Here is a 12,955-nt window from a genome sequence, read left to right on the forward strand (position 1 = left end):
GGAAATTTAGAACAGATTGAAACCGTGCTTCAAAGGGAGGGATGTTTTCTCTGTCAGAAAGTTATTATAGAAGAACACGGAGAATCAGTTATTGAGTTATGTTTTACGTTTTACCGAGGGGGAGGAACTAATAACTTCCTTACAAAGAATGTTGCAGCTCTTCGTAAATGAAAAATCCGTTTCTGTGCAGCTTTAAAATGTCATTTGATAACTGACATGAAATTAGAATATTGCAAACATATCCTACAAAAATATTGCACCAAAAGTTTTTTTGAGGAGTTTGGCCAACGTATGTAAAATAGGCGGTAATCTTAATGGTTAAAATTGATTTAAGAAAAACTGTTTTAACAGAAAATTTAGGGCACAACAATTGAGTAGATAGCTGTTTACCGAATGAGTTATACAATATATACCAACTTACCTTAGGCTATACTTTCTACATTAGAAAATCTACAAATTCACGTAGACTCAGAATCATATTGTTAAAGGCATTTTCACACACCATAATAATTGTTAATTACCTCCACGGCAGATGGACTGGGCTTTAAGTATTATAGTGTGTATGACGGAACCTGTCTCTTGACCCTAATACCTTAGTCAGTCTCAGGTAGACGAAGGTTCACTGGACAGACCTTAGCCGAGCCTAAGGAACTCTAAATTTTACGAATCGCAGTTTTAAAATAGGAAGAAAAAGTTGGTCCTTAGACGGATACTGAAGGAAAAACTTTTTGAGTAACGAAAAATGTTGCCACAAACCAGTTTTTATTTTTTAGCTGTTCTTGTGTCTGCTACCCTATAGGACGTTTTTGTCTCCGTAAACAAAAATTAAATTCAAATTCTTCTCAGCTAAACCCTAAATGGACTTGGCAGAATTTAGACTTACTCAGTTGATGAAGCGCAGTATCAATATAATGATGGTGGATGTCGCCGGGAAATGTATTACGTGGCGTTGACTATTTGTCAGGACGAGGACCATTTGTCGGAGAGAAGAACACATCCGTTCAAACACTTCCATTAAATTAACCAATGTCAGCAAAACAGACGAAATGTTTAAGTTCAAACGGGTCCCATTGACTAAAACTGAGTTCAGTAAAAATGTTGTTTTCGTGCAGCCGTTTTTATTGCATGCGTCTAAAGTAGCATTTTTACTCTGTAGGGAGTAAAAAGCGTTTTTAGACCCTAGGGAGTAAAAATCAGCTGTTGTAAACTCAGTTTTAAATTTAGATTAGAAACAATCAAATGTATCAATTTTAGTTGATTGTTGCCTTATTGTAAATACTCGTAGTTCAACATATCGATACCTGAATGTACACTAACACAATCGTAATAGACGAAAATTTTGAATCACTTACTAAACAGCTGCTCGTTTTCATTTAATTAAATAGAAAACAAGCTTAAAGTAGTTTCGGAGTTTAAATAAAAATTATTTAAGTTTTGTAACAAAGTTTGTTTAAATAAAGGTGCATATGAACACACAGAGTTAATCACACGGGCAAAAAATGTCTTTATAACATCATCGAAAAAAGTCACTGTAGGTAGGGGGGTAAAAAATCCCTCGGAGAATTTTTTAAAAATTCAACCATAATGAAAGGTCATATGAATTATTACGGTTAAATAAACAGAAGGGTTGAATTTTAAGTATGCTAACCACATAAAATGTAGAGCGAAAAATTAATCGATGCACGGTGCGGAACACTGTATTATCGCTGCGTCTGCACTCATCGTTTAATGCATCTGTTCTGTATTGCAATTATTGCAGTTTCCTCCAATGTCTCGTTAATCGATTGCCATTAGACCTGAAAGCCTCGCGTGTAATTAGAATACATTTTACTGCATAAAAATTAATAATGTATTCAATGAATAGAATAAACATGGTGATAATCCAGGATTTTGATTTTTTTTTTTAGGAAACTGCCTAAAATGAACTACAAGCTCGCATATTGAGAATTTGTAAAAAGGTTTCTTCGATACAAACAATGTGTAATTAAATTTAAAAAAAATTCGAAGAAAATTGTTGAAACGAAAACTGTCTGCAATGAATGAACTAAAATTATATGTGATGTTTCATGCAAAAGAGTAACTCAAAGTTCAATGCTTATTTCTTCAAAACATTTCAAATTCATTGGTTGAAATTCCGTTTTATTGATAAAACTCAGGACGCCAAATAAATAAGACATGCATTTTGTGGAATAACTTTTGAATGGTAATGTAGTTACTTTCACTTTGATTCTGTTGTCAGAAAACCTCTTTTCTTTTTTATCGTATAGCTATTACTCAATAATTTATTATTTGGAATTAATGTAAATTACATATAATTAAGACACAAAATACAAGATACTATCAATCATCAGTTATCAATCATTTAAGATGGGGAAGCCAATATGTAAGTATTTTAACCCAAATACCTGTGTGTACTTTGCACCTTTGCAATTTCAAACTGTATTTTTGAAACTAATTAAGATCTACCGTTTATGAAATGTTTACAGCTGTACATTATACAACATGGCTTTAAAATACAAAAGCTATATTACAACTTACGTTGAAAAATAATAAGAAAAGTCGTTCGAGTACTTTTACAATTTTAAAAAGAGGCAAATTCTTACTCATTTACATTTTTTACCCCGTAAAGTCGTGATATTTATAATCGTAAACATAAATAATGAACTTAACTAAAAAAAACCTCGGAAGGAGTGTAGAAGATAAGGTAAGAGTTTTAGCTGGGAACATTAAGGGTTGTAAATCTTAAACGTGCGGGCTCGTAGTGTCTTCATTATTACTTTACCTTTTCTCCTCAAATCTTTCAAATTTTCGAGGATTATCCATATGATACGTAGTTTAAAATTCCTATAATTCTTGAGTAAAATGTTTATGGAAGCAGTATTATATTAATAAATTTGTATTACCATAGATTAAAGGAGTACACCTTTAGTGTCATAAAGAGTTACATACAATTTACATAAATAGTACAATTGCCCAATTTTAAAATTTTAAAAGTACAAAAACGACTTTTCTTATCAATGCAACTAGCAATACAGGGTGATTGTTAGTCAGTGTGACAAAATATTTTTTCGTTTAATAACAAAGTAAATGAAGTGAATTGATGCATATAAGAGGTGCCAAGTCAAAAATTGGCTTCCCAAATAATTATTTTAAGTTTTTCAAAACAAACTATAAGCTTAATACAGCAATTTCTCAAATACCTGTTATTTGATTTAAATAGATGATGTCATTTTCGTGTCCTACATTACATTTTTACAGAACAAATGGTGGAGGATCAATAGTAAGAAAACTCCATTGTGAATAGATCCAAAGAAAAAAATTAAGGTCTTTGATGGAAAAAAAATAAAAAAACATTGGTCTATCGCATTTTTCTACACTCTGTATACAATAAGGTAGCAAAATGTGTTGAAAACTGCGCCATTTTATAAGCTTTTAGAGGTAACCATATGTTACACTATTGAGGTTTGGATCTGCTTTTGATTGTTTTAGTGGTTTTAATACTAGAAAACAAGGAACCTTTTTACTGTCTTTACTGTTCAAACTGAAACAAAATAAAAGTTTCACTTAATACATGCCGACTATCTATGTTTAAAATGTTAAAAACACCATGTTTTGGAGTCAATCACCCTGTATAATTACGTATTTAGTATTATTTATTTAAACGATTTAATAACGTTTGAATCATTTAAGTTGTCGACTTTTATACTAGGAACTATACGAGTTAGTACAAAAGTACGTACTTGGGAGATTTTAGTACGTAGAAAAGTCACAAACAAGCTGAAACATAAATGGTCCCAAAATGAGCGCATAAACTTGAAAATACACATGATTTATGGCGGGAAGAATTTTAAATATCCAATTTTAAATCTTAACATTGTTACAAGCTAAGCAGGAGCTCATAAAAGTCAACCAGTTACACAATATACAATAAATCATATCGACGAATAGTCACAAAATGGAAGTGGGAGTACAAACAAGCTTTGTTACATAAACTGCTTAAAAGTGCAGAGCAACTTATGTATCTGGACTTGGCACGTTCTAGAAAAAATATATTTGCTTCTAAATTGATTTACTCATTATTTTAATTAGTTTTGCTTTGGAAAAAAAATTTAAAATTTACTTTAATGCAGTAGAAATATTTTTTCGCTAATGTCTCATAAATAATTAACACATTTTGAACAAATTCTGAAATGTTAACCATTCTTACCTAGTTAAGAAACTCTTTTTAAACAGATAAAGAATCTAGTGAAAAACTAAGACGCAAAATCAAAATGTTAGAAGTTAACATGGAAGAAATGCCAACGAAAATCCTTGATAGAAAGTTAAGTAAACTGGGTGTTTCTTCTTCAACTAATTAAAGGTAATTGAAGTCACTTATACACCAAACAATTATTATTTACACAAAAAGTCGGTAAAATACTAAGCAAATTAAATATACAATTGTTAGTTCTAGTTAAAATGATAGATAAAAAACACAGAAAAAATAAAATCTTAACAGAATATTAAACATTATCGATTACCATTGACTTTAGATACAACAAGTGTACTTTCAATCGCGATTTAAAAATCTGAAGCTTGTTTGTATTTGTGCTTAATTTCGGAAACGACTAAATAAGTTTCTTAAATTTAAATGTAAGCAAATGCACTTAACTATTTTGGTAATATAATCTCTAGCGTGTAATATACAATTGTCCTTCTTTTGGGACGTAGTATTTTAAAAATAAAAAAACAATGCAACAAAGCTCTACAGAACACAAACATACCATAATGTCTCAAAAGAGACAATGCTAGAAAGCTGATTTTTACTTGTAAATGTTAAGGAAAGTGTGGACCTTTTCCGTTAATTCACTACCACTAATTAGTATATTAGGTAACATTAGGTTAGGTTAGGTTATAGGGAAAGGTTAGGTTAGGTAAGGTTAGGTTTGGTTAGGTTAGGTTAGGTTAGGTTAGGACTATATTTACGGACATTTTCCAGCCATAACCTAACGTAATATTCTAATTTCTGGTAGTGAATTAACAGAAAAGGTCCGAAAGTGTGTTTAATCTTTGACTAAGCATAGTTTATTTAAACACTTGATGTCTATAAAAAATTACAAATAGAAGGGATAGATTGAAAAAAAAAACTTACACGTATTCTACGCATTGCGGCGACGATTTCCACTCTACTTGTAGGCCTGGGCACGTCTAGGGTACCGATGTACTGAAACAGAAAGTCAAGTTGTACATAAAACATAATAATCTACAGAATATATCATTTGAATATTTTAAATATTGGACCTTTTCCGTTAATTCACTACTTTAGACTTTAGAGGAATACATTATTAGCAATATAAAAGGTAGTGAATTAAACTTTGGTTAGGTTAGGTTAGTATAGAGTTTAGGTAAGAGTTAGAAAAACCTAACCTAACCTAACCTCATTCCACTAGTGGTACTGAAATAATGTAAAAAGTACTAAATTTTACCTAATAAGCTAGACCAATTAATTAGTAGTAAAGATTTATCCATAAGATCTAACTTCTGTATTAACAAACTTAATTAACATTGACATGATACCAATGTTATTTTTTAAGTGGTTCTAATGAAATGCATAAAACATTTGTGAAACATTTATCCAATACAAAACGATTTATCATTTGGCACGAATTGACTTAAACAAACAAACAAATTATAAAATGGATCACCTATGTTTTATTAATTTATAATTTTATAAGTAAAAAAAGTAAGCAAATGAATAGAAAAACTTGGCAAGCACTTGCTCGTATGAGATTCAATGCAATTTACAAAATGGTTTCCTTTTCCGTGCAAGATCACTTGTTCATGTTAACAAATGAAACATTTCACGCTGTCTGTCAGATGTCATTTAAGTTTTTCATCTGAAAATGGAGACTTGTTGTAGGTATAAAATAAAATCCTGTATGTCTTAAATTAATTTTTGAATTTAAATTCATAAATAACACTTTGGTGTAAATTAAAAATTTGTGAATATATTGCAAGTATTTTAACGATTCGTAACTATTACATTTTATCTCTTATAAATTATTATTGTAATAATTTTCACAGTGGTTTTGGTTTCCAAATTTCATTTATTAAGTTTCAATACTATTATATTAATACACCACGTGGAAAATATAGATGTTCTGGTAAATCTGGTGATAAAAAAATTCTAAAAATGAAACTAAATTTGCTCCATTTAAAAATTAAAATAAGTAAATTTTTAATCCTACAACAACAACACATTTTAGAGAGATAAGTTTGTATTTTGTTTATAAAATGAAAATGGATGACTTTATAAGTTAGCCACGGAAGTTGAATCTTCGAGTCAAAACAATGATTAACGACTTAACGCGAAGTAACCACGAAGGCGGCGCAAACATAGATAAATCTTTGTAGAAAACTGGGGAAAGACGCCGGCGACCACCTGACTTATCACTAGGGCTGCGTCTGTAGGGAGCTTTTAGGGATCACTTTGTACAGTCAAAAATATATCAACTTTAACATTTCATTCTTAAATAATTGTTTTACCAAGTTTGCGATGGATGCAATTCTTAGGATATGTGACGGGGTATTTACTAGTTTTTCCGAGTTGAGGTAGAAACATTAAGTTATTGCGGTTTCTGATTTTTTTTAAACACTTGTAAAATAAGGTATGACTTAAAGTAGGATTTTCATACAAACCCAAGGTTGTGAAAAGAAACAAACTGTCTTCGAACATAGGAAGAATGTTTGTAATTTTAAAACTATAATTCAATCAAAGACAACTTTCCCTAGCAGTTTTTTTACACAATTAATTGTACGCCACAAGACAACACGTTTGACAATTGTCACACGAAATCTATGAAATCAAAATTTAACCAAAAACAGCTTACATAAGTGTGTTTATCAATAGAAAACTAGGGTATGAGATCGTCCATAAAAAATCTGATTTTTAATTTTTATTACTAAAAATACACAAGACACTAACATTGTATATTGAACTTAATAAAACACAAAAACAGTATAACTATTCCTTTGGGGTAACTGAACAGGTTGAAAATTGAAAATAAAACATAACACTGGGAAATTGAAGATACAAGTATTTTAGTATTCGATAAACGGTGTATAAACGATGAAAGATGTTTCATGTCAAAACTGTTGTCAAGTTTAAAGTATCTTCTGAGAAAAGTTTAAACGATCAAACTTGACAAGAGTAAGATCCTTTTAAAGAATATGCTTTTTGTTGGCTTCATTGTGTTTATACTAGAACATAGAACATACACATAATAAGAAAAGATGGGTTTTAATGTGTTAAAAGTGATGTGTGGTGGGTAAAAAGGGTTAAATTACACCTCCATTTATTACTTATCAACTAATCATGCCTTATAAAAATATTCTCATTATATTTTTTTTTTAGAAATATTTATTGTTTTTCCATGCAACAACAAACACAAAAATACACACATGAAAAAAAAAAAAAAAAAAAACAATAACCACCTTAGGTTAAAAACCTATGTTGGTGGATTTTACATTTAAATTAAATTAAATACATTTAAATTAAATTAATTACCAAGGTACAAAACTGAGTTATTTAATCAGTATGGTGCGTACTTCGCAGTGTCTTCTAACTGTAATAAACATTTGCATATTTTTATGATTTTATATTGTATATATTGTATGAGGTAAGCTGGTCTAGTGGTAGAGCGCGGGCTTCGGTGCCCGAGGTCCCAGGTTCAAATCCCACAATTCACCAATGGATTTTATATATGCTAACGCTGCAACCCAATAGGTCTAGCCTGATGTTGTATGTAAAACAGATTCTTGCTAGAACTACCGTCCTAGGATGTGAAGGTAGGATATAAAAAAGTAAAATAAAAAATTATGTTAAATTGTATTCAAATACTTCGTTTGATCAGAAAACTATTCAAATCTGAACGTACAATTAGTTTTGCCAATTTTCTAGCACGAATGCAATTTTGATTACTGATTTGATTGGTTGCATTTGAAGTACAAAGGAACTTTAAAAGCAATTAGGCTGAGTCCCCGGAATTACTTGAGTACTCGATATTTATTCCGGGTGTACCACGAAAGTGTAGCTATTTTTGATTTGATGTACCACACGTTTCGAACACATAATTCGTTTAAAAAAAAAAAAAACAGTTTTATTTGGTTCTGATTATCAATTTTACAGCGACATTCCCGGCGAATTGCAAATCGTTTTACGGTTAACATAATTCAGACTCAAAGGTTTTTAAAGGTAGACAAAAATAATCACAGTGAAATTGTTACATCAAATAACAAATAAATATAAATTAGGAAGAATCTTACCGTGTATTTTTACTTTACATAACAAGGGAAACAAAGGTTCGGCAACATATCCCAGTGATATTTTTAAACATGTAACCCATGTAAGATGCGAGTGTGTCGATATCAGTGACACCTCATCAACATGTAGACGGTTAGTTGTCATGCAGCCCGTTGTGCTGAGCATTGCGGATGTCCGATACGTGACAATACAAATAGAACTTGAGTCGCCATGTAGCATACGAGAATCAAAATATTCTTGGTTCGTTCGAATTTATAATCGTCGATATGTAAATATTAGAGTTAAAAATACTTGTATCATCGTAACGTACATTTTCAGTATCGGTGCTTATTTCTTCATAATACAAAAAGTGGGTAGACATCGTAGATTACTTCTTACTTTATAAATTACGGTACAACATTAATAAAAAACAGAACATAACAAAAACCATGAGTATTACCTTTTTCATAGCTAACATTTCAAAAAACGTTTAAGGTCCAACTGGGAAAACACATTCATTAGCACTAAAATTAGCACAAAATAACAATTTAGTCAAATTAATTGAAAGTTTTTTTCTGCCAAGAAAAATTTGTTTAGCCAAATTTAAAGTAAATTCCGTTAAAGTTAAAGGCAAATTTAGATAGTAAATTCTTAAAAAAAAACTATTCAAATTCCGTTTTTGCAATGCCGTCAATTCGAAAATGATAAATTTATTCAAAAGGATACTTAAACCCAAATATCTTTGTTGCAATTCGATGTCACTGTGGCTTTGTAAAACAAATAGAAGCGCTATTAGTGAAGTATTTCCCTGACATTTGGATTAAGAGAGGTAACAAAAATCCCTTCGGGATGAATTCGTTCCTTTGATATCAGTGGTATTGCTGTCGTCAAACGATATGCATTTCACAATCCAAACAAACCACTAAAGTTATATTTCTAGTTTAAAATGTTTTGTTTTTTTTATATAAGATAATATTGCATTAGTACAATTATCTATAAAATATTTATTCTTTGCAAAACTTATAAGTAGGCTTGGATATCACAAATCATTTAATTATATAATGTATGTAGCTTTGCGTATGAACTAAACTTCCAAATATAGTAGAAACACGTTTTATTAAACACGTTTTATTATAAAAATTACTATTAAAGTTTTCAAAATCGTGCGAGAAGATGCAAAATTGTTTAATCAGAATGAAGTTGCGTGTTTACTTAAAATAATTATTTTATACTACTTAAAGTAACTATAACGTTTACAGTTATTTATACATCACTAAACTCTGTCACATGGTAAGAGTAGTAACCATGATTTCATAGTAACAAATGATGCTCTTCATATCATTTGTCAAACGTTGACAGATGAATGTAGATAGAGCTTCATCTGGTGAGTGTTCTGTATAACGATTTATGCAACCGAGATTTGAAATATTAGTTTGCATAAATATAAAAGAACTAAACCATACCATTAGTATAACCAGTAATATGTCTCCTTCTAGTAATATGTAGCACTAGGGTAGTTTATGTTGTCGTTGTTAATGGCCAAACGTTTAATATTCAAACGTAAATATTTAATTTGTATTTAACTTATTAAAAACCCTGAAAACATTTTAAACAACTAATTTTCAATTCATTACATTTATACGTTTTCAAGTATGAGCGAACTGGTCAAGTGGTTGAGCACGGGGATTCGGTTCCTAAGGTCCCGGGTTCAAATCTCCCCAATCACCGACGGATTTCATCTGAGTAATAATGTAACAACCCTTGATCCTGGTCTGAAGTTTCGTTAAAAACCATCCTAGTCTAGAGCCATTGACATTATACTAGAGCCTAGTGCCCTTGGAAAGAAACAACTTATACATGTTTCTAGACGTTTTTTTTATTCCTTCCCTTATGATTACTAGGACGTTATATCCTAATTAATAAACTATTAACAAATGTGCGCTACAAATTATGTAGGTACCAAGAGCCAAAAACTTAACAATAAGAAGTATAAAATATTCGAAAGTTGTTATCAGGAATGTTTAGTGCCGATTCGTAAATTCTATTGATCATTTAACATTCAAGGCTCATTATAACCAGAAAACATTAGAATTACAACGCAGTATTTAATATCGTCCCAAATGGAGACATTAAATATTAGAAATCAACTTTGAAAATTAAAAATGGTATTCAGAAGTAGATCTATTGCAAGTATTTTCACCCACATTTTCTATTACAGTTGAAATATTTTTAGAAAAACTTAAAAAAATTCATGAAAATATAGTAGTATGAAGTATATTTAGGAAACTAAAGATCCCTGCCACAGCAAGCCTGCAGACTCAGCTTTATGTTCCCAAATTGATTTTCACTCAAATATTTCTTCATAAATGAATGGTTTACTCCTTATTTAAATTAGATTAGGTTTAACGAACAAATAAATCTGCCGAAATCAATGAAAATATTATATCAAGATATTGTGTAACGTTGTAAAAATGCTGGAAGATTCTGGAAGTTTCTTCTTTCCTGCGAGAAGAAACTTACCATTAATTGAAAACCAGGAACAAGTAAAGTAAACATTTACTGAATTACATTAAATAACAAGGGCTACGTATAATTGCTGTTAAGTGGAAACCTCAATATTAAGGGGTAACCACTGAGAAGTTAAACATTAGACCTCTTTTCCTTTTGGTTCTGATTACTCAGTAATTAATTTAGTAAATAATCCTAACTTCTTAACTAAATACACGATTACGTTTTTGAATCAACAATTTGTTACATAATAATTAACATCCCTTCTCGCATTTATTTAAATAACATTCGGTTAAACGAGTACCAAGGTGTTTTGCTACAGGGAGGCTAATAAAGTAAGTTTTTTTTTTAGTAAAATGTTAATAGCCTAGTATAAAATAAATGAATTTGCCAAGTTTGATTAAAATATATCCATAAAGAAGCAAACTACAATATTTTACAATATTCACCATACAAATAACATGGGGATTTTAAATTTACAATTTTTTAATTTCCTCCGTAACCAATAACCGCACAAAAACACTTAAATATATTAAATTATTTGTCTTTTTAAGCTCTTTAACATGATTTAGAGGGAAATTGGGAAGTTTTGTGTTTTTATGGTAAAAATAAGAAAACCCGACTTCTACCCCATAAAACCACACAAATTTGAACGAATAGTGTTGATGTCCTCTGGAGACAAGAAAATGCAAAAGTAAATCGGTCCCGGGACCAAGTCTTACCATGATACCTATGGTAATAGCTACATAGGGAAATTCGCTAAAAAATATATAAAATAAAATTGTTATCGCAGGTGAATCGACGAACTTTAATTATTATTAAATTGTCTGTACAAAGTAGTTTACTCAGTACTTCATCAAGATTTATAGTAATTTTTCAATACTTGTTACGTACAATACGTTAGTTTTACTATTTCTGTTTAACTTTTTAACAAGACATAATTATAAACAGTCAAATTATAGGCCTATATCAACTATGATCAGCGATAGCCAATTAAATAATAACACGAAAAGGTGACATCATACTTCACTGTGCTGTTAAGGATTTCACGGAAATTCCCTTTGACTAGAAACCGCTTAGAAGACCGCTTCTGAGACCACTTCACCGACATAGCTCAGCCAACAAATACTAGTTACTGGTGTTGAGTGTGGCATTGAGAGTACTTACTTACCAACACATCTATAAGAAATAATGGAAAGCGAAAATGTTGTTTTCGATACTAAAGGGATTTTTTGCAAAAAATCTATATATGGTAAAGTTTTATTTTTTACTACCACAATAGTAATTTAATTAGGGTACTTTTGTGGACTTTACTTACTTACAATTGTTAACTAGTTTTTATATTTTACCGGCAGACAATTTAATTTAATTTTATTGGATTGGAAGTTTACTAAATCTTTTACATGAAACACTAACCTACGTTTTCGTTATGGATTAAACACATTTTAATATTGTTATTAATTAATTACAATTATTTAAATATCGGTATTGCTATTAATTACAATTTTAGCCAACAGCTTTATTAATTCATCAAGAAAACATGAATTTAATCTCAAGGTTCTCATCTCTGTTTTTTTTATTAGGTATGAAAAATGTATAAAAAAAAAATGGTTTTCGAAACAGTACAAAATAACCTAAATAAATTCTAGATGTGCACAAACAGTGAACTATTATTTAAGTTTATTATTTTTTAAGTTTATAAGATTCTATTAATGGTGTTTTACGAAAGCGTAGCTGATGAAGTTATAAATAAGGTTATATAAGATTATTAGGTTGAAGTATGAAAACATAACAAATGAACAGACAAAAGTCAGGCACTTAAAGCCATGTTCAAATAATGTTTTTTTTTATATATAAAAGAAACACTTAAAATACTTCCAGTGAGTTTGTATACATTCTGTATATATATACCGCAGTTTCCTTAAAAGTCCGCAACACGAAATCTTCCTTAGCGCAAACAGAACATCTCGATCTGACAGGTTGGGTATTGACATTCGAAACATGTTTCAGATAGACTTGGGATCGACTGACGAGAAGGGCTCGAACAGACTCAGCATTATTGTGCGTCATAAGATGTTAGGAAATAATATCCATATATAAAGCCCAAAGGACCCATGAATTTTTGAGAAAACTAAAAGTCACACCCCCATAAACCATATACTTAAA

At 30.3% G+C, this 12,955-nt stretch overlaps 1 protein-coding gene across 2 annotated transcripts in view; it reads right to left on the minus strand.

Moving 5' to 3' along the window:
- The window catches only part of LOC128994134 (carboxyl-terminal PDZ ligand of neuronal nitric oxide synthase protein-like), a 322,594-nt gene that overhangs the window by 108,192 nt on the left and 201,447 nt on the right, over positions 1-12,955 (minus strand). For both annotated transcript variants that reach the window (XM_054418431.1, XM_054418429.1), the window contains exon 2: positions 5,132-5,203. In XM_054418431.1, coding sequence (XP_054274406.1) covers positions 5,132-5,203 — 72 coding nt within the window. The remainder of the gene's footprint in view (positions 1-5,131; positions 5,204-12,955) is intronic.

The sequence above is a fragment of the Macrosteles quadrilineatus genome, unplaced genomic scaffold (genome assembly GCF_028750875.1).
Source record: "Macrosteles quadrilineatus isolate MER2022 unplaced genomic scaffold, UCM_ALF_1.0 Scaffold_5__1_contigs__length_97177068, whole genome shotgun sequence".
In the NCBI taxonomy this organism is placed as follows: domain Eukaryota; kingdom Metazoa; phylum Arthropoda; class Insecta; order Hemiptera; family Cicadellidae; genus Macrosteles; species Macrosteles quadrilineatus.